General features: G+C 35.2%; 1 protein-coding gene across 1 annotated transcript in view; it reads right to left on the reverse strand.

Moving 5' to 3' along the window:
• LOC138933253 (uncharacterized) overlaps window positions 1-24,068 on the reverse strand; it is a 45,506-nt gene that overhangs the window by 15,917 nt on the left and 5,521 nt on the right. The window contains exons 2-3 of the mRNA XM_070295841.1: window positions 15,709-15,774; window positions 3,988-4,164 (exon numbers count right to left, since the gene is read on the reverse strand). Coding sequence (XP_070151942.1) covers window positions 3,988-4,164; window positions 15,709-15,774 — 243 coding nt within the window. The remainder of the gene's footprint in view (window positions 1-3,987; window positions 4,165-15,708; window positions 15,775-24,068) is intronic.

Raw genomic sequence — 24,068 nt, forward strand, 5'->3', positions numbered from 1 at the left:
TGCGTAATAAAAATATAAAGTAATAATATTTAAAAGATTATATACGCGTGGTTAGATTTTTTTGTAAGAAGTAAACTTTTGTAAGAAAAAATAAAATCAAATTTTATAAACCAGATCCATTGTATTGGAATTTTAATCAAAGAGGAAGAATGACTATAACAAGCAATCAACATAAACTTGTCGTCAGTCATAAAGTAGAACGTTTACGTATCACCGGAACGATCCGCCGACTTTGCATACGCATACGCGAGCCTAAACATAGGAAGTTGATATAGAAGTCTATTCTTGTAAAACAAATAATCCCTGCAGATCCGAGATACGTATCTGTCTGCGTATTCGAGAATATTGGTAAAGAATAAAGCGGACAAAAAAAAAAGTGTAAATCTATATTCTATTCATTTATTATTTATTGCGTTTTAACTAATTTTATATTTTTTAAATCACATGCAATGAGCCTATTTTCAAAATGCAAAATATCGATATAGAAAGACATTTAAACGCTCACATTTTATATCGCTAATAGATAAGAGATAATTTGCTAATGAAAAATTATACTAATGTATTTATACCAACACCTTATAAATAACATTATAAGTTAAAAAAAGAACAAAGCAAATTTGTGGAAAAAAGCATTAATTATTGTCGTGCGTAATGAGTCTATCTTCGAAATGCAATCGTCTATATATGAAGAAACATATAAATATTTAAATGCTCGCATTTTAAATTGCTAATAGATAAGAGATAATTATGTCAATATATTAAACCAAAATAATAATAATTATAAATAATATTGCAAGTTAAAAGAGAACAAGGGGCACAAATGTGTGGGAAAAGAAACTCGTATTGAAAAGATGCTATGATTGATTAAATTAAGAAAAATCCAAGCACAATGCTTTATAAAGTTTGCAGTTGTACTATTTATTTAATGCATGTGAGAAAGAAATTTTTATCGTGAATTAATATTAGAGGATTTAACGGAAAAATCATCTTGTAAATGGGGAAAAAAATTAAGCTTTGCCAAAAGATATGCTAATAAAAATAATAATATCTTTCAGAATAAAGTTAATATTTTTTCATATGAATTAACATTTGCTTGTAAATTTAAATGAACGCTTATGCGGAGAAAACGAAATACTGAAGTAAAATATCGAATTTACATGCGACGGTGAAACACGGATACAGTTCTATTATACAGATAGTATGACGTTGTAATAAAATTTTAGATAAATATGCAAATATCTATATATTGTATCTTTTAAAAAAATTATTTTAAAAAGAGAATGCAAGAAACTATGCTTATTAAAAGACTTTTTTTTTTTACTCTCAATTACGAGATATAAAATCGTCTCGAAACGTGAAAAAATATATTTTAAAATCTAACATTACATATATATGTATAAATTAAAGAAAAAGTAATCCATAATATAATATTATTTAAAATACACGTTTCAAGTGCGACAGCTTTTCGTTGAAAAAAAAATTTATCTCTCATCGTGAAAGATTATATTATTTATATTTGCGATAAAGCATCCGTTAATTTTTGCGAATACTACGTGGATATAAATAAGTAAATAATTGAAGTTAAGAGAGGAAGAACCGATGTAGACGAGATACGCGAAGTAAAAGTCTACGCAGAGGCCGGCCTCCTGCCAAGCAGAATATACGGGAGATGCGGAGAGGGTATACGGCTGCAACATCAAGTATCAACAATATTGCTCACGGTCTCGGTCTTTTGACACGCGAAAAATAAGACGAGAACGCAGAGGAAGGCTCCTGCTGCCCTTCTGGCGGGGCTCTGCTCTCCGACCAGAGCGAGTTCGCTGCAGAAAGAGTCTTGGAATTCAAAATGGCTGTCGCACGCGGGATCGCGAGCCGCTATGCGTGGGCAATCCGGCGAACACCGTCTCGCGTTCGTGGCACGTGGTGGTACGTCGCTTAGGAGCGTCACATCACGGCCATGATGATTCTCCGATCCCGAGAATATTTTTCTCTCTCCTTTAGAATCGTTAGTCCGATATATTTGACGAGATAGATAATAAATTATATGTATGTCAATTAAGCGTCAGATGGAATTTTTTTATCCATTTCATTATCGAAAATCTGATGAGGAAATTTTTAGATGGATTGACATTCGTATTATTATAATTTTCTAAAGTTATGTTTCATTTTCTTATATTTGTTTAATCATTTGAAACTCTGCTGTATGGCACGGTATTATATAATTGCGATCAGGTGAAGGTAACAATAGATTCAAAAGAGTAGAGAAATATCGAAGCTGCTGCTGGCTGCTCCTCGCAAACGGCCATGCTGCGCTTCACGCCATGCTCTCGACACGGCGGCAGCCATGCTTTCTAATACAAACTTGGGGAGAGATTTTCCTCCTTTCGGCCATCATGTCCCGGCTAAATCCGATTCGAATCTGAACTTTCATCGTTGAGTACGGCTTTCAACGGTTGAAACACATGTCGCAACATTAACGCGAGAAGAAATAGTGTATTATATTATTATATGCAATTATATTATTAATTATATTATTTATGGTACATGGAATGATATACTCAGATCAGAGTATATCGGAGTATGCGTCTATATCATATATATATAATAGATTTTCCCGTGAGAGCAGAGAAACTCGCCATAATCGCCTACTCGTTCCGCCACAGCGAGAATACGACATCTCTCTCCTTCTTCTTCTCTCTCTGTTATTTCTTCTCCAGCTCCCAAGGCTTCCCTCGCGCATCCTCTCTCTCTCTCTCTCTCTCTCTCTCTCTCTCTCTCTCTCTCTCTCTCTCTCCATCTCATTTTTATTCAAATTCATTGGGAAGCTTCTCGGCGCGAGTATTCCCAGTCCGCCCGTTTTACCGGCGCTTCCCTCCCCCTCTCTGTCTGCCAGTTCGTTCCCTTTCTCCCCCTTGTTTTCCATAAATTCAGAATTTTATTTAATCCGCTCTCCACCAGTATGCATGCATCTTTATCCCCACGCACACTGTAGCCAAGCCAAAACTTGAATACGAGAGACCCCCCTTTCCGTGGTATCTTTTGAAGATATCGTACTTTCAGAGCGTATAATCAGAAACACGCCACTATATAAGGTATCCCGATATCGTGGTATCTTTCGAGTTTAATGGATACAAAAGCCTCTCAACCCTTAAAGAAGAATGCTGTTACCGACGTATTTGTGATTAAGAGCAAATGTCTTTTTCTCCTCAGCAAAAATAATAATATTACTTTAATTATAATTAATATTATTTTTCTTTTATCAATGCTAAAATTAGCTATAGATTTAAATTCGTTAAGATTTTTGATTGATAATATTAAAATTTATATTAAATGTTCGATAAAAAAAGAATAAAATAATAATAAAAAAAAAACCAAACTAAAAACCGTAATTTGCACTTAAGTATTATATTCATAATCCTATTCCATAATTACTGCGCAAATTGATGACGTGACATTTAAGATCCATTCGCGAAAATCGTATGTAATACGTATCTGTATAGTAGGCAGGTAAAATTTTCGGGGGTCCAACCCGTATAATCAGCGAGAAGTAATTTAGATAGCGACACTATTTTATACGCTTTATATCACTCTCGCAGATTTGCACGCTCATAAGATATGGATGCGCGTGTGTATGCGAATCCGATGAAAGGGTGGAGAACGAAGGTATTCGTGAGGAGAAGAACAAAATAATGCTGAACACGCGCGCTATCGGAGGATCGTAAAAACAGGAGGATCGAATCGTTAAGAGTCGATAGTTATCGCGCGAATTTCTTAAGAAATTAAGAAATTTGATATATACAAGATTAATAATATAAAAGCATATAGCGCATTTAAAAACATTATCCAGTTTAACAAAGTTCGAATAATGAAAAAGGAGATTTGAAATTCTTATTATATTTCATCCTTCTTCTGTAGGGTTTTAGAGACATAATCTCGGTCTATGGAAATAATTCTAACGTAATAAAAAAATGTGACATTTCAACTCACCTTGCGGCTATAATAATAATAATGATGACGCAGGGCTCGCCGCGGGACGACGACAGTCCAATGTCGTCGTGCGTCGCGGCGGCAGAAGGGCGTAGGGATGCGACGCTGCTGCCCTTTTCCCTTCCAAGGGTCACTGTGACCCGAATAGTTACTCCATGCCGATCCGTTTTTCAGCTGCTGAAACAGCCAATGTACGTTGGATCCGCGTTTAGCGCAGCTGATTAAAAACTTGGACATTGGATATCCTATTTTTGCGAAATTTCACGGGCATTTTTCTTTCGAAGATCGAATAGTCTTCATACAAGACTCGTAACAATGTTTATAATGGAAAATGCAATGTCACTAATGAACATTTTTCGTTAAATCTATTTTTAGAGAACGCGAATCATAAATCTTGCACCATGTTTCTTTCAGGCAGCCATCGAGGAGCTCGCGCAGTCATTTTCAATAAAACACTTTCACGAATAATGACAAGAAAAATTGCACACGGATTATCGATCGCGTATATTTCGTCTGGGAATGACGATGACGTATACGATAATGCTCGCGACGATCGATCGCGCGGCGTAAAAAAACAGGTGAAAAGGTATAGGAACGACAAGAACGATAAGAACTGGGCGTTCACCACTCATCGCAAGACGTCCGGATCGCGTCGTCAGGGATTTCGACTGCGACTACCAGCCGCGCGACGAAGCCGACGTTGGTGAACGTAACGGAAATAATACACCGGGAGCTGAACGAGTTAGCTCGCTGCCAAAGCTTGGCAGGCTTCACTACGCGAGCGGAGACGCGTGCACAGCCAAGAGACCGTAGGTACCCAGCCAACGGGATTTACTATGCTTCAACTGTACCGGATTCTGTCTGTCTCTCTCTCTCTCCTCGGCTCTTTCTCTCTCACCTTCTCTCTTTCCCGTTCTGTCGGTTGAGGCAAGCAGCAGAGCAAGGCGCAGCAAGACGAGTTGTTGCGAACGACACGTAACAACGACCGCCTCTCCTTGCCTCGCACACTGCCGTCGCAAAACCGTAGGACGGAGTCAGGTCGAAGCAGGCCAATCAGGCGCCCATCGTATCTACCTGCGGACTGCCTTCTGTGTAGCACCTGCGTAAGATATGCCTCGCGGTCTTATACTTTGTAAAATGCCGGCTCGCGTCGATGACAGGATCGTTCGCCTTCGGATTAACTCCTTTTTCTCTTTTCCCGCTTCTTTTCATGTTCCCGCATGTTGCCAAGTCGTCTTATCAACGATGGCTCAACGAGGCGTATTATTTCGACGTATATTAGATAGCACACGTATAAATAATTATTCTAAAAAACATAATGGGATACGCTGCCAACAACATTGATACGGGTTATCGAGTATCTCTCAACGACTTGGATACTCGTATTAATTATGGCGCGAAAAGACAAATTCGCCAAAATAATTCGTCGACGCTTCATCACTCGGCTGGAATTTCGGGACGACCGAGGAAAGAAGCGCGAGGCGTTATACCATGAAACGGAGCACCGAAAATTCAGTCACTAGCCAGTTTGATTTCGGTGCCGTTCTTTTAACACTCTCCCGTAAATGCGAAACGAAGATTCCGGTCGGTCCTTGATTGGATTTGTTCTCTCAGAAATGTTTAACGCTCGCATCTTCCTAATAAAATGGATTTTTTTTTTCATGGTTTTGGTGAATTATCGATATCTTTCTCATTATTTTTTATTATTATCATCGTTATCTCGGTTGCTACACCCACAGAAAAGATTTCCGGATCTAATGCTATTACTCTTCAATCTATCGTAAAATAGGATCGATATAGCGACAATCATATTTATCATTGAAAAAGGAATATTTTAATCTTAAATGGAAAATTCTTAAATCTAGAATAAAATGCTCTTGGTGCTATCCCGTTAATTTTCTCACAAAGATGAAGATGGAAATTTGTAGCGATCTAACATCGAGTTATTCTAAATGCAAGAATATATAAGCTTAGATTTGTATATGTTACTCTTGTCTCAAGATAGTAAGACAATCTTATTTAATTCGAGAGAGAAGAAAAGGAATTATTGATTTAATTTTAAAATCGTTTTATTTTCATACCGCATAAGGTTGTGATACGATTAAATATCTCAAGAATATTTTTTGTCTCGTTATCAGAAATCCTTTCTGAGAGTGTATTTTCTCTCTCTCTCTCTCTCTCTCTCTCTCGACTAGCATCAGCATCATGGAGATTTTGCAGCACGCGATCGACTCTAACATGCAAAAATTTTGTAGCATCTAAATTTTGTAATTCAAATATAAACTAATATCAAACGATTAATCTAATTATGTACATGGATTTTTTTATCGATTATTGCTATTGTTATCTGTTTGAATATGTAATGATTAATTGTAAGCGTATATCTATGTGACGTGTTTCGTCTTTGCGTAATCTGCGAGAGATTTAGAATTCGACTCGAAAGAAACGCTAATAAAAATTTGATATTAGGTATATTTGCGAGTATTTGCGTATATTATAATATATCGATTTATAAACATATCCAATTTATAATATTACAAGTCGCGAAACATCTCATCTTCATCGATCGTCCTTAGAAGGCGAGTTGGCGATAAAAATATCAACTATCTTTATCACTTTTGGCGGCGCGAACTCTTTCGGGACTTAAAAACTTTTAATTAAAATACTTTGGCCAACACAAGCCAGCGCAGTGTCGTGAAAGGCTGGCGAGCATGAATTCTAAAATAGCGACTACGTGGAAGGAACGGATTTCATGTCCGGCGATTGGTTAACCTCGGGCCGTTTCGAGATTTCAGGTTCGGCCCACGATATCTTAATAGATTCCCTTCTACTTGAATCGCGTAATGGCTGCTCGTAGGGATCCTGTTTCGTTTTCAACGACCATCTTGTACCATTAGTTATAATTCACAAACGCTACTCGCCATATTCTTATTAATACACTATGATACATCCCTATAAAATCTCTTATTCTCTTAATGTACATAATTTGAGTCGTAAAACGTGAAAAAAATATTTTATAATTCAGATTTAAATTTATTTATAGACCTTACGTGAATAATTTATGTCAAATATTCGCGTCTTATTGACGTTATTTATCTTGTCTACATATGTAATCAAGACTAGAAATTTTCAAAAATCGAAAGACGCGAGACAAAAACGAAGCTGAAGAACTTTGCGCAGAGAATAGTTAGGCACTTTTACTTAAGTGTATATAGCATGGTTTATGTTTATTATTTTATAGCGACGCGTAATCTGTAGGCAGTTAAGACTTAAATAGCCGGCCACCGGCGTTTAAATAACAGCGCTCGATAGGTTTGTAAAGTCATATTTTATCGTTGATCGTCGTTCATCAAAAAGACCGTCGGGACACAAAGTTCGAATCTTACGGGGCAATAAATTTACAACCCCAGAAAGCAAAGCATAAAACTCGTTTCGTTCCTGCAGCGAAATATCTATAAGGATACCAACGTTGTATTCTTTGATCTCTAAGATCCTCGAATCAGGCAGCAGGCCCTACGCTAGAGAAACTTTCATTATGGAAATAACAATATATATATATATATATATATTCATTATAACCGTTTAATGAACTGAGACCCCAGGAGAATTTATTATCTCTACAAATTATGGCTCGATTTTAAAATAAAAAAAATAAAAAAAAATATTTATATATATAAAAAGTAGTACATAATCAATTGTTTTGGCGTCTTAAGAATTTACGCTTGTGATTTTTTTATATCGCATGTAATAATGTAACGCGCGAAAAAAAAATAATCATCTCATGAATTATATGAGAGCGATGTTTCTTTCTAGATAAAACATTTCGTTCATACATTATGTGATATCTACATTCTGATCACAGTATTTATAAATATATAATATAGAATTATAAGTAAGCGATTTAAAAAAAAGAGAAAGAGAGAGAGAGAGAGAGAGAGAAAGAAAAAAAACACGTCGTAAAAAGCGAAGAGATGCATATTTAAATGAAATATTTATTTTAATTAAACAAAAAATACGTTTTGCACGAATAATTAAATAACTTCAATAATAATAGCTGCCCTACTAATTTTGCACATAAAATTTGATAATATTGTGCGTTTACTCTGAAAAGCTAAAGGGGGGAGTGAAAAAGATTTTAATATATAAAAAATTATGAAAGAAAGATTTGTGCAGGTTAAAAATTTATAAATTATTATAGATATAATTCGCGCTATTTTATATTGTATATAGAAATTTTTAGATTATCAATATTTTCAAACTAATTTTTTTTTATCTAAACTAAAGAGACTAAAAATCATTCAATTCATTCATAGTACTTTTAAAAGATATCGCGTGTTTGAATACCGTAATGTAGACACACATATGTATAATGAAGTGATTGATCGCTCGGCTCAGCTGTGCGTTATAACGAGAACCAATAAAATTCAAGGTCGTTTCACTCATTAAAGTATTTATGATATTGCAATTGCTATGGGATATCGGTCACAATTATCACCTATTTAACTTCACGTCGGACGATTTGTCTTCAACATAGCGCAGCGTTTTACAGCTCAGTCCAGTCATTCCGATAGAAGAAAAGGGAAAGACGGGGGAGAACATAAGAGGTCATAAATGCGAATTTAAGAGACGCAATAAAAACACATTGAAATCGAGAGTGAACGAGTGGAAGCACGTGCTTGTACGATTGCGGCATTTTGCGTTCATTATATCACTATTCGTTTGCGGTGCGTTTATAAAAAATTTCTCACATCTAACCAATATAATATAATTGAATTATCGAAGTAACGGTATCCTGTGAATATCACCTAAGTTACTAATTTCCATAGTGTTATAATATTCCGAGCGTAGTGTAATCATTTTTTTTTTTTTTTTTAGATTGACATGTCGGATCGTAAAAATAATCTGCTGCTTTTTCAGCTTTATTTTATACAATCCACTTTAAAAGGGTTCTTAAGATCTGTATACTTGATTTATTATATACCAACCAAAGTTCTGACATCGAGCACGATGCCCTTGGACCGATGTATCTTCTCGCGTACTAAGATTATATATATATATAAAAAAAGGGTTTAATTATATTTTCAAAAGGTCTGTTTGCTCTTCTGAAATTATGTTTCTCCTTGAATTCGTCACGATACAATTTTTTTCCCCTTGCCTGTAAATGCCGAAATGATCCAAGATATAAGAAAGGTTCTAACGAAAGGTCAAAGCTCCCATAAACGATTTATTGATGCCTGCAAAAACACTCCTAAATAGACAGACTTCTGTGATATACCTGAATCATTTTTGGCATTTCCGAAATTAATTTTCTTAAATTTATCAACAAAATATATTCGCCTTTTTGATGTTTTATTCTATATATATATAATATACATCTTAGTATCTTTTTAAACTTTGTTTATACGATCTTCATTTATATCTATAATTTACAAATATATTTAAGACGGAAAATTTTAAATTAATTTCTTGCGATACACGCGGTCATACTATATACATATATTGAATTAAATTATTAGTTATTAATTGTATACATCTTCGTAAAAATTTAATAAATTTAAAAAACATATCGAAACATAGAACGGAACTGCAATCTACCTAGAAAGTGCAAATTCTAAGCAAACCGACTGGCAACACTGCCTTCCACGTAGAGACGCAGTATCGACCGCGGTTCCCAGAGGTCGAACCGTCTCAACCTCCGTGTTTCTCGTTCCTTCTGTAGTTTAAGCAGCCTTCAGGATTCACGACCTCTTCACCCTTTCGCAGCTCGAGCGAGTAACGCGATAAGCAAAACGTCGCGAGATATGAAATCGAGGCACGAATGTACTTCAAATTATATCAATGTTTCATAAAACAACAAAAACGAATATATATATACATATACGCCATATATAAGAAATATTAATAAACGGTTAAATGCTTATTAAAAAGATAATAAACAGTTTATAAAATTTATATGCAAAATACAAACGAATTGGAAATTGATCGAATCAAATTATTAGGATAATGCAGCATAAAAAAAAAAAAAAACTGAAACTCTAGAAATAATTTTATATATATTGTATGTGGTGCAATGTGTGTGTCTTCTTATCAATATATCATATATTATCAATATATTATATATGTTATATTCTCATGTAAGCATCTAAATGAAACTTAATTCATAATTCGACGCGATATAATTCATTATAAATTGGTTTTATCATTATTTTTCTTGATCATGAAATAGATATTTAGAAAAAAAATCGGTAATAATCAAGAATTATACGGTCCAAACGATATAATCTGTCGGTAGCGAATCATTTCGTTCGATATATTTTAAACGAAATCGGATTTTTAAACAAAGCCTTAAAAGAGCATTCCATCGTGGTTTAAAGGGTTTTGCATGCAACCGACCGGAATGAAAAGGATGCCGGGATCTCGGTAGAGTGCATTCAGTTATGGAGGCTGAGGTAAAGAGGAAAAAAAAAAAAAAAAAAAGAAAGAGGGTGGAGGATGGGACGAAGGAAGAGAAAGGCGGAGGGCAAGATGCAGGCGAAAGAAGAAGTGAGGTATCTAATGGATGTGAATATATCGCCGTAATAAATTTTGCAAAAAGCCGACGGAGGGAGGAAGAGAGGAAGGAAGATACGGTAAAGGTTTCTCTCGCTTGCTTGGTCCACTCTTGGCTGCGGAGCTTATTTCTCGCGAAACGCGAAGGAGGAAGGAGAGAAAAGCCGAAGGAAAGCCCTCATCTGACTATATCAGGGCATCACGTTTCCGGTACGTGCCTCGGCGGCCATCTTCTCCTCTCTCGTCCAATCGGAAACTGCCGAGCGATGGTGGGGCAAAAACTACCCTTAGGGCGAAGCGGCTCCACCCCGTCGAGCTCCTTTCGAACGGATCAATATCGAAGCCGTTCCCTAACAACAGCTACCTACACTCTACCTAGGAATCGGGAAAATCTTCAAATTACAATGTTGAGAAAACAGTCTTAAAATTTACGAAGAAAATTATCCCTAACCCGTGTTTACGCAATTGGATTTCTTTTGTTTCGAGTTCATAGGATTACGAATTTTATAAACGCTTGTGTATTAAATTAAGCATATGTACTTTATCTTTTAAGAAAACTCGTTCGAGTTTAAATAATTATGATTTTTTTCTGTATGTTTTCATTCAATTAATATTAAAAACGTCTTTAATATTATGTATAATAAGCATGTAATTTGTATAAATGCAAATTGTCACGAGTGAATTTTTTATAATTTTTTAAAAAATTAATAATTTATAAAATACTTTTATAAATAAAAGTAATGCAAATTCTCCCTCCTCACATGATACTTTTGTTACGAAATGATATTTAAAAATATCAATTTCCATTTGCAATCTTCTGTGCTAACTGATACGAAAGTATCAGCCGCTACAGAAGCTCAAAAGGCCGATATGACGACGAGATATGAAATGGTAGAAGCACGGAGGCGCGAAATGCACGAAATTCCATAGGGGTAAAAATTTCAAATTGTTTTGCTTTCGAATTTTTTTTGGTCAAAATTGAAAGAAAAGTTTGTGTTTGTATTTATTTATTTTATTTCTATTTCTTTTTTTATATTCATTCATTTATTTTTTATTTTATTTGTATTTCTTTTATTTTTATTTTTTATCCTAAGTAATGCTAAAGCAGCCCGCAACCTTTATTTGACTTTAATTATGTTATAAAACTCATAAAAACCATATCTTCTTCCAATTCTGACAAAAAAAAAAATTCGAAAGCAAAGCAATTAAAAATGGCGATAACTCTTTCTTCTAGCAAAATTAATATTCTTTCCGTTTACCGATAATAATTCTATTATATATAACTCCTTTTTTTTCATAAAATGATATACATATATACATATATGTATACTTGAGTAATCAAAAAACTTGACATTTTTTCCATATAATAGATATGTAATAAAGGGATTGCACATTTTCCATTACAATTATAAATAAATTCTTGAAGAATCTATACAGAAAAGAGGAACAGCTGGATAAAAATATTGCAAGGAACAAAATTTGCTATCACCGCAAATTTAATTTTTTAAGAATTTGCAGAGTTATTGCAAGAGGAGAATATTTGAAGAAAAATAATAAGAATGTAAATTACAAAGAAGAAAAAAAAAACGCCGGTAAAACGATACGTCGCGTCGCGATCGACAGGACGTGCGGCGAGTGGAAGGATGAAGAGAAAAGACGAAGGAAAGACCGCTAACTACGACGAGCAGCCATGTACGAGCGGCCGCTCTTTGATTATCCGCTGGTTGGCATAATAACAAGTTTATGAAGATGTTGATGCGCATGCGCACAAGTTACCATCCCTTCCCTGTACGTGCGGCGATCTTCGAATGACGCACACCGACACGCGCGTTGGAATAATATACTCCATTTACATACTTATAGGGGTCCCGCACAATCATGGGTCGAAGGGAAACCCTTCCATCGTGGGACGCTCCTCTGCCATATTCATTAGACTCGCCCTCCCTATCCTTTCTTCTCTTCCTATCTTCCATCAAAATCGTGCCCTCTTTGTTTTCAAGGTCTCCCTTTCGTTCTTTGTTAAGGCACCTTCTTCGTCTCTCGATCTCCCTCGCGTTCTGCAGATATCCTCTCTATCTTCCTCATCTCCGCCTTAATTTTTGTCTTTTATTTCTTTCCTTCTCAATCCTCGCGCGATCTTCCTTCCCAAATGCCTCCTCGACCGCTTTCATCCCAGGGCGTCTTCTATCTTTTTATCTGTTGTAGCGTCTCTTCTCCAAGCGACGTACAAGCGATCACTACTGGTAGGTAGGTAGGTAGGTTGGTAGGATTCTCGAAAGTTAGTCCGAAGACGTCTTATTTGAAACAATGTTCTCTCTGCGTCCCGCTCGTAAATCCTCATTTCGAATCCTGAGACTAATATAAAATCCCACTACACTGGACACCCACCCTTTCAGCGAAACGTGTCATCCTTTTTCGCAATTTTTTTTTTTCTTTCGCAGACTCCACCTCCGAGCCAGGTATCCATTTCTTTGTTCATTTTAAGCATACCTGGGCATAATCTTGTAGACGCAGGGGTTCTTTCTTCTTACAATCGATATTATAACACAAATCGTGATGTACATTCATAATATCCAATTTATTCTTTGTGCTTGAAAAATACCCTTGTACTTGAGATCGATATTATCGTTTCATCCAGAGTTTCGACGACATTCTTCAAAAATACCTTGCGTGGTTGTAACGCGGTTAAAGTTTCCCATCACAAAACACTCGAGTAAAACGACGTTCCCCGATAGCTCGCACGCAGGTGTCTTTAATCGATCGTCCAACATCATCGTTGGTACATAGATCTCCTCTTCTTCTCGTCGATACTCGACAGGTGAACGATGGCGACGACAAAACATGCCGGCGTTTAGATTACATCACGATCTCTTCCCCGGCGATAAATCAGAGAGCCCGAAGGTGCGCGACACGCGAGTCGTAATATTTAAGTTAATAGCTCGGTATAATAAAGTTAATGGCTTCATGATAGCTATTCGCGAGGGACAAGCAGAACCGGACTGCCGCGTTCGCGAGTGTCGACGAGCCGCTGTCGTTTCGTAATGAATACACTTTAAGCGTTTTCTCTCTTCGGCATGTGCAAGATGCGCAGCAACGAGTCCGACGCGATGGTTGGCCCCGAGAAAATCGGTTTGCATGTCGGCTCGCATGATAGCCCGGACCACTTTCAGTGCCGTTTCGCCCGTTGTCGCGCGCGCGAAAAAGACTTGCCTTTATCACCTTATAAAACGAGGATCTGACGCGCGCGGGCGTAAATAATGACCCTCGACGGTCTTTCTCTCGAAGAGAAGACACGCAACGCACGCTGAATGCGATATCTACGCGTGTGTGTCGCGGAACGAAATTGCGATCCAACGGTTCCAATCGTGGCCGACTCTCGTCGGCCGATGATACGATCTCCTTTTAACATCTCGGAGACATAAAGGATGTATTGCGGAAACATGATCGAAATTTTCGAAAAGGGATTTCTCTCAGCGTACTCGATTAATCTCGTATGCTAATAAATGATTCTATTGTCGAACATCAGTGATATACCGTAATTAAAAGTCATTGAGAAAGATGACCGCGTCATCTTTCCGATCTGTTTCTGAGATGTTAGAAAAATATTTTGTCTTTTCTCTCGTTATAGATAATAATAGTAACGTAACACCATTCAATATTTTTTTCATTATTTTATAAATTGCGATTATATCAAGTATTATTTTACGCAATTGTACTACTCCGTAAGATCGCATAACTAAAATAAAAATTTTCATTAAGAAATCTCGTTTAAATGCATTAAAAAATTTACTTTTTTTTTTTAATTTTTTGTCGATATAAAATTGAAAAGTCATTCTATTATTATTAATCTAATTTATTAATAATTACGTATTATAATATTTTTGATAATGTCAAAAATACGTAGCTTTCAAAAAAAAAAAACAAAAAAAAAACTGTAATATAATAATGTAATTCGATGCGTCATATATCTCTGCTCTTCAGATTAATTTAATGATTCTAGTACTAAGGGGGAGGAAAGATACGACTAGCTATAAATAATCCGCATCCGCTTATCTCAGGATAATTTCGAGATTGCTTCAAAAATATTATGATGCTTTTACACGTAATATTTGATATGAAAATATTTATATCATTTCTCACTTTTTTTAAATTGTTGATTTCTTAGAAATTTGAAAAATTTTCGACATTAAATAACTTTTTCATTTCACCAATGAAAACGCATAACGTTAAAACATTTATCTTAAAAAAATTTGAATAAAAAATTATGTAATTTTTTATTTCTGCCAAAACCTTCTATTACTATTTATTATTATTATTATATTACCTATTAAACTTTTTATTACTATTTCTTTAATTGGTCATAAATATTATATTGAAGTTTCGATATTCTTGTTAAAGAAAAAGCATTGAAATTCAACAAAAAATATCGTTTTGTTTTTTTATATAAATCCGTCTCTTATCGAATACTTTAATGAAATGTAATAAAAATACAATGCATTTTTTAATTCGAATTTAATTCCGATTACTCTCATTGTCGGCAATAACGATTCTCATTAATTCTCTTTTATATGCACGTATCTTTTATCATTTACGTTAAAAAATAATCGTCTTTTCTCATATTGCTTGATCTTTGCCACTAAAAGAAGTTGGACTTTTTACTAAAATGTATGTATAGATATTTATCTAAACATTATAAAAAAATACGCGGATTTAAAAATTATTTTCAGCCGTGGGGAGATAGTATATTATAAAAAAAAAAACAATGTTAATTTACATAAAAAAGAAAAAGAGAGAAAAGCCACGTATCTTATATACATATATACATATAACAAAATATAACAAAGATAAGAGATGTATACTTTCACAAATTACGTAACAAAGTAATTACATAGTAACATAATTTGTAATAAACGTAATTAGAAGATAAATAACGAAGAAGTATAATAATTGAATCATTTATATGATAATCCAATGAATGGATATTAATTAGTACGTTAATATCATTTATTAGATAACGCACAAATTTCTGTCTTGTTAAAAATTTTTAAATTGTTTTGCATGGGAATAGCCGGACGGGATTAATTTCTTTTTTAACCTCTCATTATCTTATGCGTTTAAATCTGAAATTTTTTTTGTAAAAACATTTATAATATATAAAATACAGATTTGTACCTTTAATAAGTTGCAAGTTGGGGGGTGAACCAATGACAACAATTCTTCTTCGCCACATGAGGAATCCTGTAATAAAAATAATATATTAATATATACGTATATATATATATATATATTTTTTTTTTTTTTTTTTAATATTCTCAACGCCTAGTAACAGTAGTTGATTAATAAATTTTGTGTATACACATTAATAAAAATTACGCTTAATAAAGATGATACTTAATCGAAAAGAACAAGATATATAAGAAGCTTTGATATTAATCTTAGATATTAATAACTTTTAACTTTTTAATTAATGTCTTAAAAGCTTGTAATTAATAACTCGAAACATTACAATCACTTATTACGATTATTTTTGTAATATTCATTATTGAAAAAATTTATTACATTTATTAAAAACTTATATTATTAATTTAAATTTATATTTAATATACATATATTTAATTTCGTTAAATGATAAACAAATATCGTATTGTTCTACAATTGTGTATAATGTTATATATCACAATTGTCATCGTTACACATTATCTATCGTAAAAGAACACGATTTTAATTCAATTTTACAACTTTTTTCCCTCTTGCTGGTAATGATTGAATTTATTAATTCAGGATTATTAAATTTTTCCGATGGAAAATCAATTAATTAAGATAAAAAATTTTCGATTTATAATATCTTAATAAATAAAACAATATTATAGCGTATTGTTCTTATAGCATCGATTAAAAATTAAAAATAGAAATATTAATGCTTATATTAATAAACATATTAATGCTTCAATGCGAACACATAAATCACCTGACTATCAATTATTGTCGATAAAGCAACGAAATGGCGAAAAATCCGTCGGAATCTGGCAGCGTCGGCACACATGGCGAACTATGGAAAAGAGCTCTCTTCCTTCATGCAAACGTTTACAAATTCACATTATTATCGATTGATCGTGCGAATAGCCGTCAGCACGCCGTCCTGTCGAAACGAAAACTGAAAACTGTTTCCCAGGACGCATCGGTAAAGACATATAAAACGAAAAGAATCAACGCAATGAGTAGCTATACGATGGATCCTTGAATCTTTATTCGTCTCGGCAAATGCGGGACGTTAGAAAAAAATTGGAGTATTGGCGGAAGGAAACCCTTTGTAAAAGGAAAAAAAATTCTCAAGTGATTTATTAGCGATTCCTCAATTGTCTATTTGGCCTTCGGCACAGAGAGTTAAATTCTCATCGTAGAGAATACGCATCTTTTGTAATATATTTAGTATTTAGCTAATACTACGTCTCTTTAAGCAAGTAACTATACGTTTTGAAAACGTTTAACGTAATGTTAAATTTTAACACATTATATATATGTATATAATTTATATATATATATATATATATATATATATATATATATATATATGTAGTTAGTAATTATTATAAATATTTGAGTAACATTTTTATGAATTATTTAAAATTTCTGCCTGTGTATAAAGATTACATTATATTTATGGCATTAGAGTTATTACATGTAATAAAAATGTTATATATTTATTTTGTACAAATATATAATAAATAAATATTAATTCAAATGAGGTATAAAATAAAATTATTTCTCGGAAAGTATCGTCGGACTGATATAAAACAATTTTTTTACTTTATATTGATTATATCTTACAACTTATATGTATAATAATATGCAATAAAAAAAAAAGAATATTATACGTAATTCCACCTATTTATTATAAATTATTTATTTTAATAATATCAACAAATTTAGAAATATTTACAATATATCATCAAGCGTAATATTGTAGTTTATAAATGTATTATTAATTTCGTACATTGTGTATTGCATTATCACTATTAATAACGTATAAATAATGAGATTTGGAATATAAATATTAAATTAATCGTAAGACATTTGCGCCGCCATTTCAACGCCGTCCGACGGACGACACGCACGCAATCGCCACGTGCTACTTGTCATTGTACAAGTTAACATTTATTTGCGCTTCTAATTGAAACATATCATAATGCTTGTAGTAAAATATTTTTCCGACAATTTATTACGGAAAAGCGTAAGCAATGTTAATATATTGCTGTGACTACGTCTATTCACGTTATTCCGACAGTTGTATAATGTAACTAAACACAAATTTATTTTGTCAACTGAAATTTGATATTGATAGATTATCATTATTATATAATGGTAGAATAATTCGTAATCATTAGTTGTAAGTAAATATTTGTGTGTCTTCAAATTTATATAAGCTGTAAACTTCCTTGTCAAATTTATACTTAAAAATATATATTTTTATGATACAATCTCGATCCTTGTTATTGTTATAATTAATATAGCTTATATGCTCCGAGAACTTTCTTATCACAGACTTGATAAGGTGCTTTCCTGTGCTATATGCCTGATTGGTCAAGCAATTCTAGTTACTCTGTCCAATGTTTCCCCTCGATAACCACTCATCGCAAAAGGCAATCATCCTTTCGTGTGTGACGTTATAAATCGAAAGCCATAATACCATCGTGACAGTAGAAGGCGCCTGGCGCGCGTTACTTTTATGTCAACCCTCCATCACGTTATTCTATTTATTGGCGGCCAGATCCACACAATTGAGAGATTTACAGATTAGTTTGTGTAATAACGGCAGGTAAAAGAAGATGAATCACAAATGAAAAGTGACGTTCTGCGGAAGATATAATGGCTAAGCGATGAAGAAATATAGTAAAGTGAAAATCGAGATGTAATCTGTAGTAGATATTTTTTCATTAATATCTATTTCATTTTCCATAAACTTTCTCGCTTTTTATTCGTTGTTATAATATTATTTAAACTGTACTCTCACTTCTGTTGTGTATTTTTAGTATTATTAATAACAATAAGTTAAATTAAAAAATCTTCTATTCTCGTATATAAACACGAAAGAGCACTTAAGTTACACATATAAAATGTGAGTTTGTGTGGTATTCTCGCCTACCACTGGTAATCGACTACCAATCCGTTGATTCGACGCTAAAAATGCAGGTAGATGCGAACCGGGGAAAGAAAAGAACGATGGTAGGATAGGAGGGAGCGAAAAAGGGTGGTCCTTCGAGCCCGCGGAGGGCAGGCCGAAGGAAAGGATCGCTTGCTCGTTTACCGCCTGCCAGGACGAAAGGGCGAAGGTAAAAGTAACCGCTAGCATGCGAAGCACGCCCCAGGCCTTCGTACACATTCTCGGTTCGTAATATACGACTTCCGTACGTTGATGGAATATTCGAAAAATCCGAGAACCTCGCCGGAGCGATAGGAGTATGGAAACAGCTGACGAGGATATAGCAGGCGCGCGTGTGTGTGTAACCGTGCGTATACCGAGCAATTTCTTCTCGACGCGGTATAAATATATATATATATATATATATATATCTTCCTCTTAAATATATCCGTGTATACATATACACCTCAATTCGTTAATTAACGTTTCAGAAATCTCGAAATAAGAGCACTAATGCTAAATAATCTGACGTTGAGATACGAAGAGTATTTTTTCTTATCCGAGATTCGCAAATTCAACCAAAGAGCAATTAGCAATTACCGGCTTAAGTGTCGAAACACTTACGAGATATACCTGGCAGACTCCAATTTGATAAGCGGAGGAAAGCGTGCCTTATCTAAAACGAATGATATATTTCAGCACAAGACTCATTCGTTTCGTGAACGCATCGCGTTATCGCGTAATCGCGCAGGCGATATAAGTATCGTGCATCGACGGAAATATTCTTTGGGATATATATCTATACGATGCTGCCGGCTCGTACGTGTCACTCCGAACGATCGCTATGTGTTGGTGTACAAGTGCTTCTCATCGAAAGGAATGCAAGTCATTTCTCAGCCGGATCGTCCAGCTTCACGAAATGTGTCCAGCGTTAAGCAGGATGCGGATAATCTGAGTGTTTACCGCTCGTTACCGAGGAAAAAGGACGAGCGAGCAAAGCAAATGGCATCCCGATGGTAGCCATTTTTTTTTTTTTTTTTTTTTTAATGGTGTTGGCCACGCATTCTCGCATGCCCCGTGTCTTCGGGACGCGCGGACGCAGCTGGCTGTAAGATATAAGAGGCTCCTCCGTTCCCTTCGCGAAGCCGGAAACGTCATGGATTATAAACTTCTTCAGTCACCGCGGAACCGCTCCGGACCTTCCCTCCGACTTCGATCGCGCTTCCCTTTTGTCGGGGCTCCCACGTGAATACAATTACGCGATGTTTGGAGGAAGAACGTCACCCTCCGGACTGTGCAAATGTCTCTGGTTTGCATCTCATATTTTACAAGTTATTAAACACGCCCTTTTTCTCTCCCTGTGCGTTCTTTTAAAATATCTATTCGAGTTTGAAGAATTTTATCAGGCGATATGTCTTCTTATGAAATAATTTATATTTCTGATCTGACATTACCTACTTATATCTCCGTCAGTCATTAAAAACCTAAAGCCTACTACATACATACCTATAATAATACAAAAATATTTTCAAAAAATTTTTATATCATTAATTTATCTCATTCGCTCTTTATATCATAATCATATCTCGCGTCTAGCAGGTTCTAATCTTCGTCAAGATGTCTGACTGGCAAAATAACGAGAGAAGTACGCAAAAGGATGAGAGCTTGACGGAACTGCAAAAGGGCAACTCAAAAGAACGGTGGAATGAGAAGAGAAGTGTGGTAGGGGGGAATAAGAGGGAAAACTCAGCTCGTTTCCAACCGTAGGATAGGGAAGAGAAATACGCGCTCGTAAAAGACGAAGCATAGTCCCCAAAGAAAATACGAATTAAAGCAGCTAGAGCCGGTAATAGTGAAAACTTTTATATAATCGCTCCAAGAACCGAGGGCAGTAAATGCGAATGCCACGTTTGTTTTCGCATTTACAATAAAATAAATGATTTAATAATAAAATAAACATCTTACGTAATATCTTATACAAATGCATTATCGTGGAAAAAAGCGAATATTCAATACAATTATATGCAAAGTAATTATTAAAAATGTAAATATAATATTACTTAGGGCATGTATGCGCGATTATACGCAGAGTAATAACTATAGTAATTTTACCCGTGCATACGTAAAACGGAATAAATTTATTTTTCACTATTAGTTTAGCGAAGAATTCGTGCAATGAAGTCGATACTGTATGTATACTTTTTTTTTTTTTTTCCAAGGGACTTCGCGAATATAAAAAAGCATGTTCATGGCAGATTACCGAATATCTTCCCTATGTCAAAATACCGGAAAGGCCAGATATCTGTACGCTCACGCATATTCACCCCAAACAACGGGTATTAACTATAGATAACCGGAGCCCGTCCCTCGCACGACGAGATACAATAGCGACGTGCGGTTTCATCAACCCTTTCTCTACGTTCCCCCGTTGGATTCACCACACTAAAATAATGTTGAAACTCGGAGGAACGCCCGTAAAGCCCGACTCCCCACCCGTATTTAATTTACTGAATAATTGGAATCAAGCTGCCTCATTTGTGTGCCCGACGGCCTTCTCTCTCTCTCTCTCTCCTCCCCCCGTTACCCCTTCGCCCTCCTATCCTTCCGAAACGATGGCGAAACCCGCCCTGCAATTTCCAGCCCCTATGGATGTCGGGCGTTGGATCCTGCGGGAGCTTGATGAGGAGATTTGTGCGCGCTCATAAAACCCACCTCGATCCATCCACCGCCTCTCATTCTCTCTCGCGCTCGCACTCTCTACCCATCTTTCTACTCTTTTCTTTCTCTCCCTGTTCAGTCTCCGATCCCAGTATGGAGATGAATAAAGATGGTCAGGTAATGGAACGCCCGCATGAAGGGATTACCCGCGTTAAAAGGGTTGGCTGGTTCGACCAAAAATAAGTGTCGGGACAAGATTCAAGATTGATACTGTTTTTAAATTTTAAGCTACGCGAACGCTGAATTATAATAAGTTTACGCGTACGTCCCACGTAATCTACGCATCTTCCCCCATATAAATTACAGAATAATAATTGAAAATCTTAATATTATTTTTCATATATACACGTGATAAAAACAAGATGATCAAGAAGTTTCTCGAATAAATGGCTTCAAAAGAATTTAACAAGAAGCGCGTGCACTCTAGGTTTTATCGAACAGGAACTCTTATGGCATGCATCAAAATTTACATCGCAAATACTGAATTTACTACGCAACTTTCTCGCGAATGTATTAGTGCCTTCAATACTGATGTTAGCTGGAGGGAGAATATATCGTAAGCGGGGCAGTCCCTATTCTTGCTTGCGCATGCGTCTTTCCAATGCTCAGAAATCGATGGCAGTAGCTAGCTGCCTGTCTCCAGTCACGATATAAATAAATGATAGAGATAAAAAAAAAAAAACGAGCAGTCTCGCGTCAGACGATATTTTTTTTTGCATTCACGAAACATGGAGAGGATCTACAAATTTCATTGCCAAACGGATCATTTCACGTACACAAATTCATTTCATTAGATATACCTACATAATAATATTATAATGAAATAAAAATTTTGACAAAATAAAAACCACGTGTCTAATATATGAGAAGCCATATCGCGCTGCATCTTTTAAATTAGACACGTTGATTTCAACGCATATTTATTTTATGCAACTATACGGATAGGTGTTTATAAGTCATGTGGAAAAAAAAAAAAAAAAGAATAATTCTTCCTTCAACTTTAACGCAGTTTTATTGTGGTATTTTACATTGTAAGCGCTTGTAAACATATGCTTCTCATAATTATAAATAACGTATACTATATACTTTTAGCATAATTGTTTTAATACTCGAAAATTCGTGGCATTTTGAAAACAACCTTCAATTTTACTTTGCACGATTATATTATTCGTAAAATAATTCGTATGATTCCTTGATGCTATCGTCAATTTTGCAGCTTCAGTATCCGACATCCCAATGATCTCTCAGCACATTTCTCGGTTTCGTTAGAAATTATAAGACCGGACAGCGAGAATTGTATGAATTCGAAGGAAGAATGAGAACACTACAAGATATTATTGTGCGGAAACGCGCTCGCGATTCCTGGGTGGTCTCCTCTCCCTTCCCTCTCTACCACCACCACTCTCCATCATCCTCGTCGTCCTTATACCGATGTATCGCGATGCGCAAATACAAAACCACACGAAGCATAAAACACGTGGGGATCACAAACACCCGTGCATACGCGAACGTGCACGATGCATAAGCCCCCAGACAATCCCGAATATATCCCGAATATATCCCGAACAGAAGGAGGAGAAAGAGAAGAAGGAGAAAGAGAAGGAGAAGGAGGAGAAAAGATGCGCGCTGCTACAAATTAACCGTGGAGTCGCTGGAATCTTCCATTTCTTCCCCCTTCACCTCTGCAACGCCTCCTCTCAACCAATTCCTTTCTCAAGTCGATGCCTAGTCTCTCCTTCCGTTGCCTCCGAACCTAATCCTCCGCGAGAACGCGCTTGCCTTTCTCCTGCCTCCTGCATCGCTTGGATCAGGATATGTGTGTGTGTGTGTGTGTGTGAGAACACAGATACATAGGCTACTACCGAGGCGAAGGCGAACGCCTGATAACGTCGGCCACGTCGCGCTCGACGAGCTCAGTAATTACCCTCGCACATGCCGGTTAGTTAGCTGGCTCACTATACAAGGAATAAACCGTGTGTACGCGTCGCATGGATTGCAAACTCGATGTGTTCGCTAGTTAGTCTCCCCGTAACGACCCGTGTACCTCTCTGCATTGTATAATATTGAAATTATACATGATGAAAATACGAGAGCCGAATAACAAGTCTCCAAAAACCCAATGTAATAAGACTTCGGTAAAAACGCGGTCAATAGATCAGTCTCGCTTTTATATACATATGGGAGGAAAATCCTAAATAGAACAAGATAACTTCTTTTTTCTTCCAAGTCGATGAGAAATAATTTTTCACGCATCTCAGATCCAATATTAATTTAACGATGATAAAATGTCTCGCATGGATGCGTCTTATATTTTATAAAAGTTAAGTCGTGTGCAAATTTTTTTATAATTATGATAGTAATATTATAATAATTTCAAAGATGTCGTATAATATTTTAATCACACATAAAAAAAAAAAAAAATTCATTTTTCCTTTTTATATATTTCTTGACATATTTCTACTCGTGATGTGCTCACGTATTATTTGTAACATTTATTAAATAAGATATATAAATATGAGTATGTTTGCACAAGTTTATATCTGTGTCCAATCAGAGTTTTAGATATGATTTTGTTTGGATATACATGTACAATATATTTTCTATATATAATAGACACATTGAAAATATTATTTTAAAAATATATTATATATATTCAAAATATATGCGTTTCTAA

The sequence above is a fragment of the Polyergus mexicanus genome, unplaced genomic scaffold (assembly GCF_030449975.1).
Source record: "Polyergus mexicanus isolate NDT 795.1 unplaced genomic scaffold, iyPolMexi1.0 SCAF_5, whole genome shotgun sequence".
Taxonomy (NCBI): domain Eukaryota; kingdom Metazoa; phylum Arthropoda; class Insecta; order Hymenoptera; family Formicidae; genus Polyergus; species Polyergus mexicanus.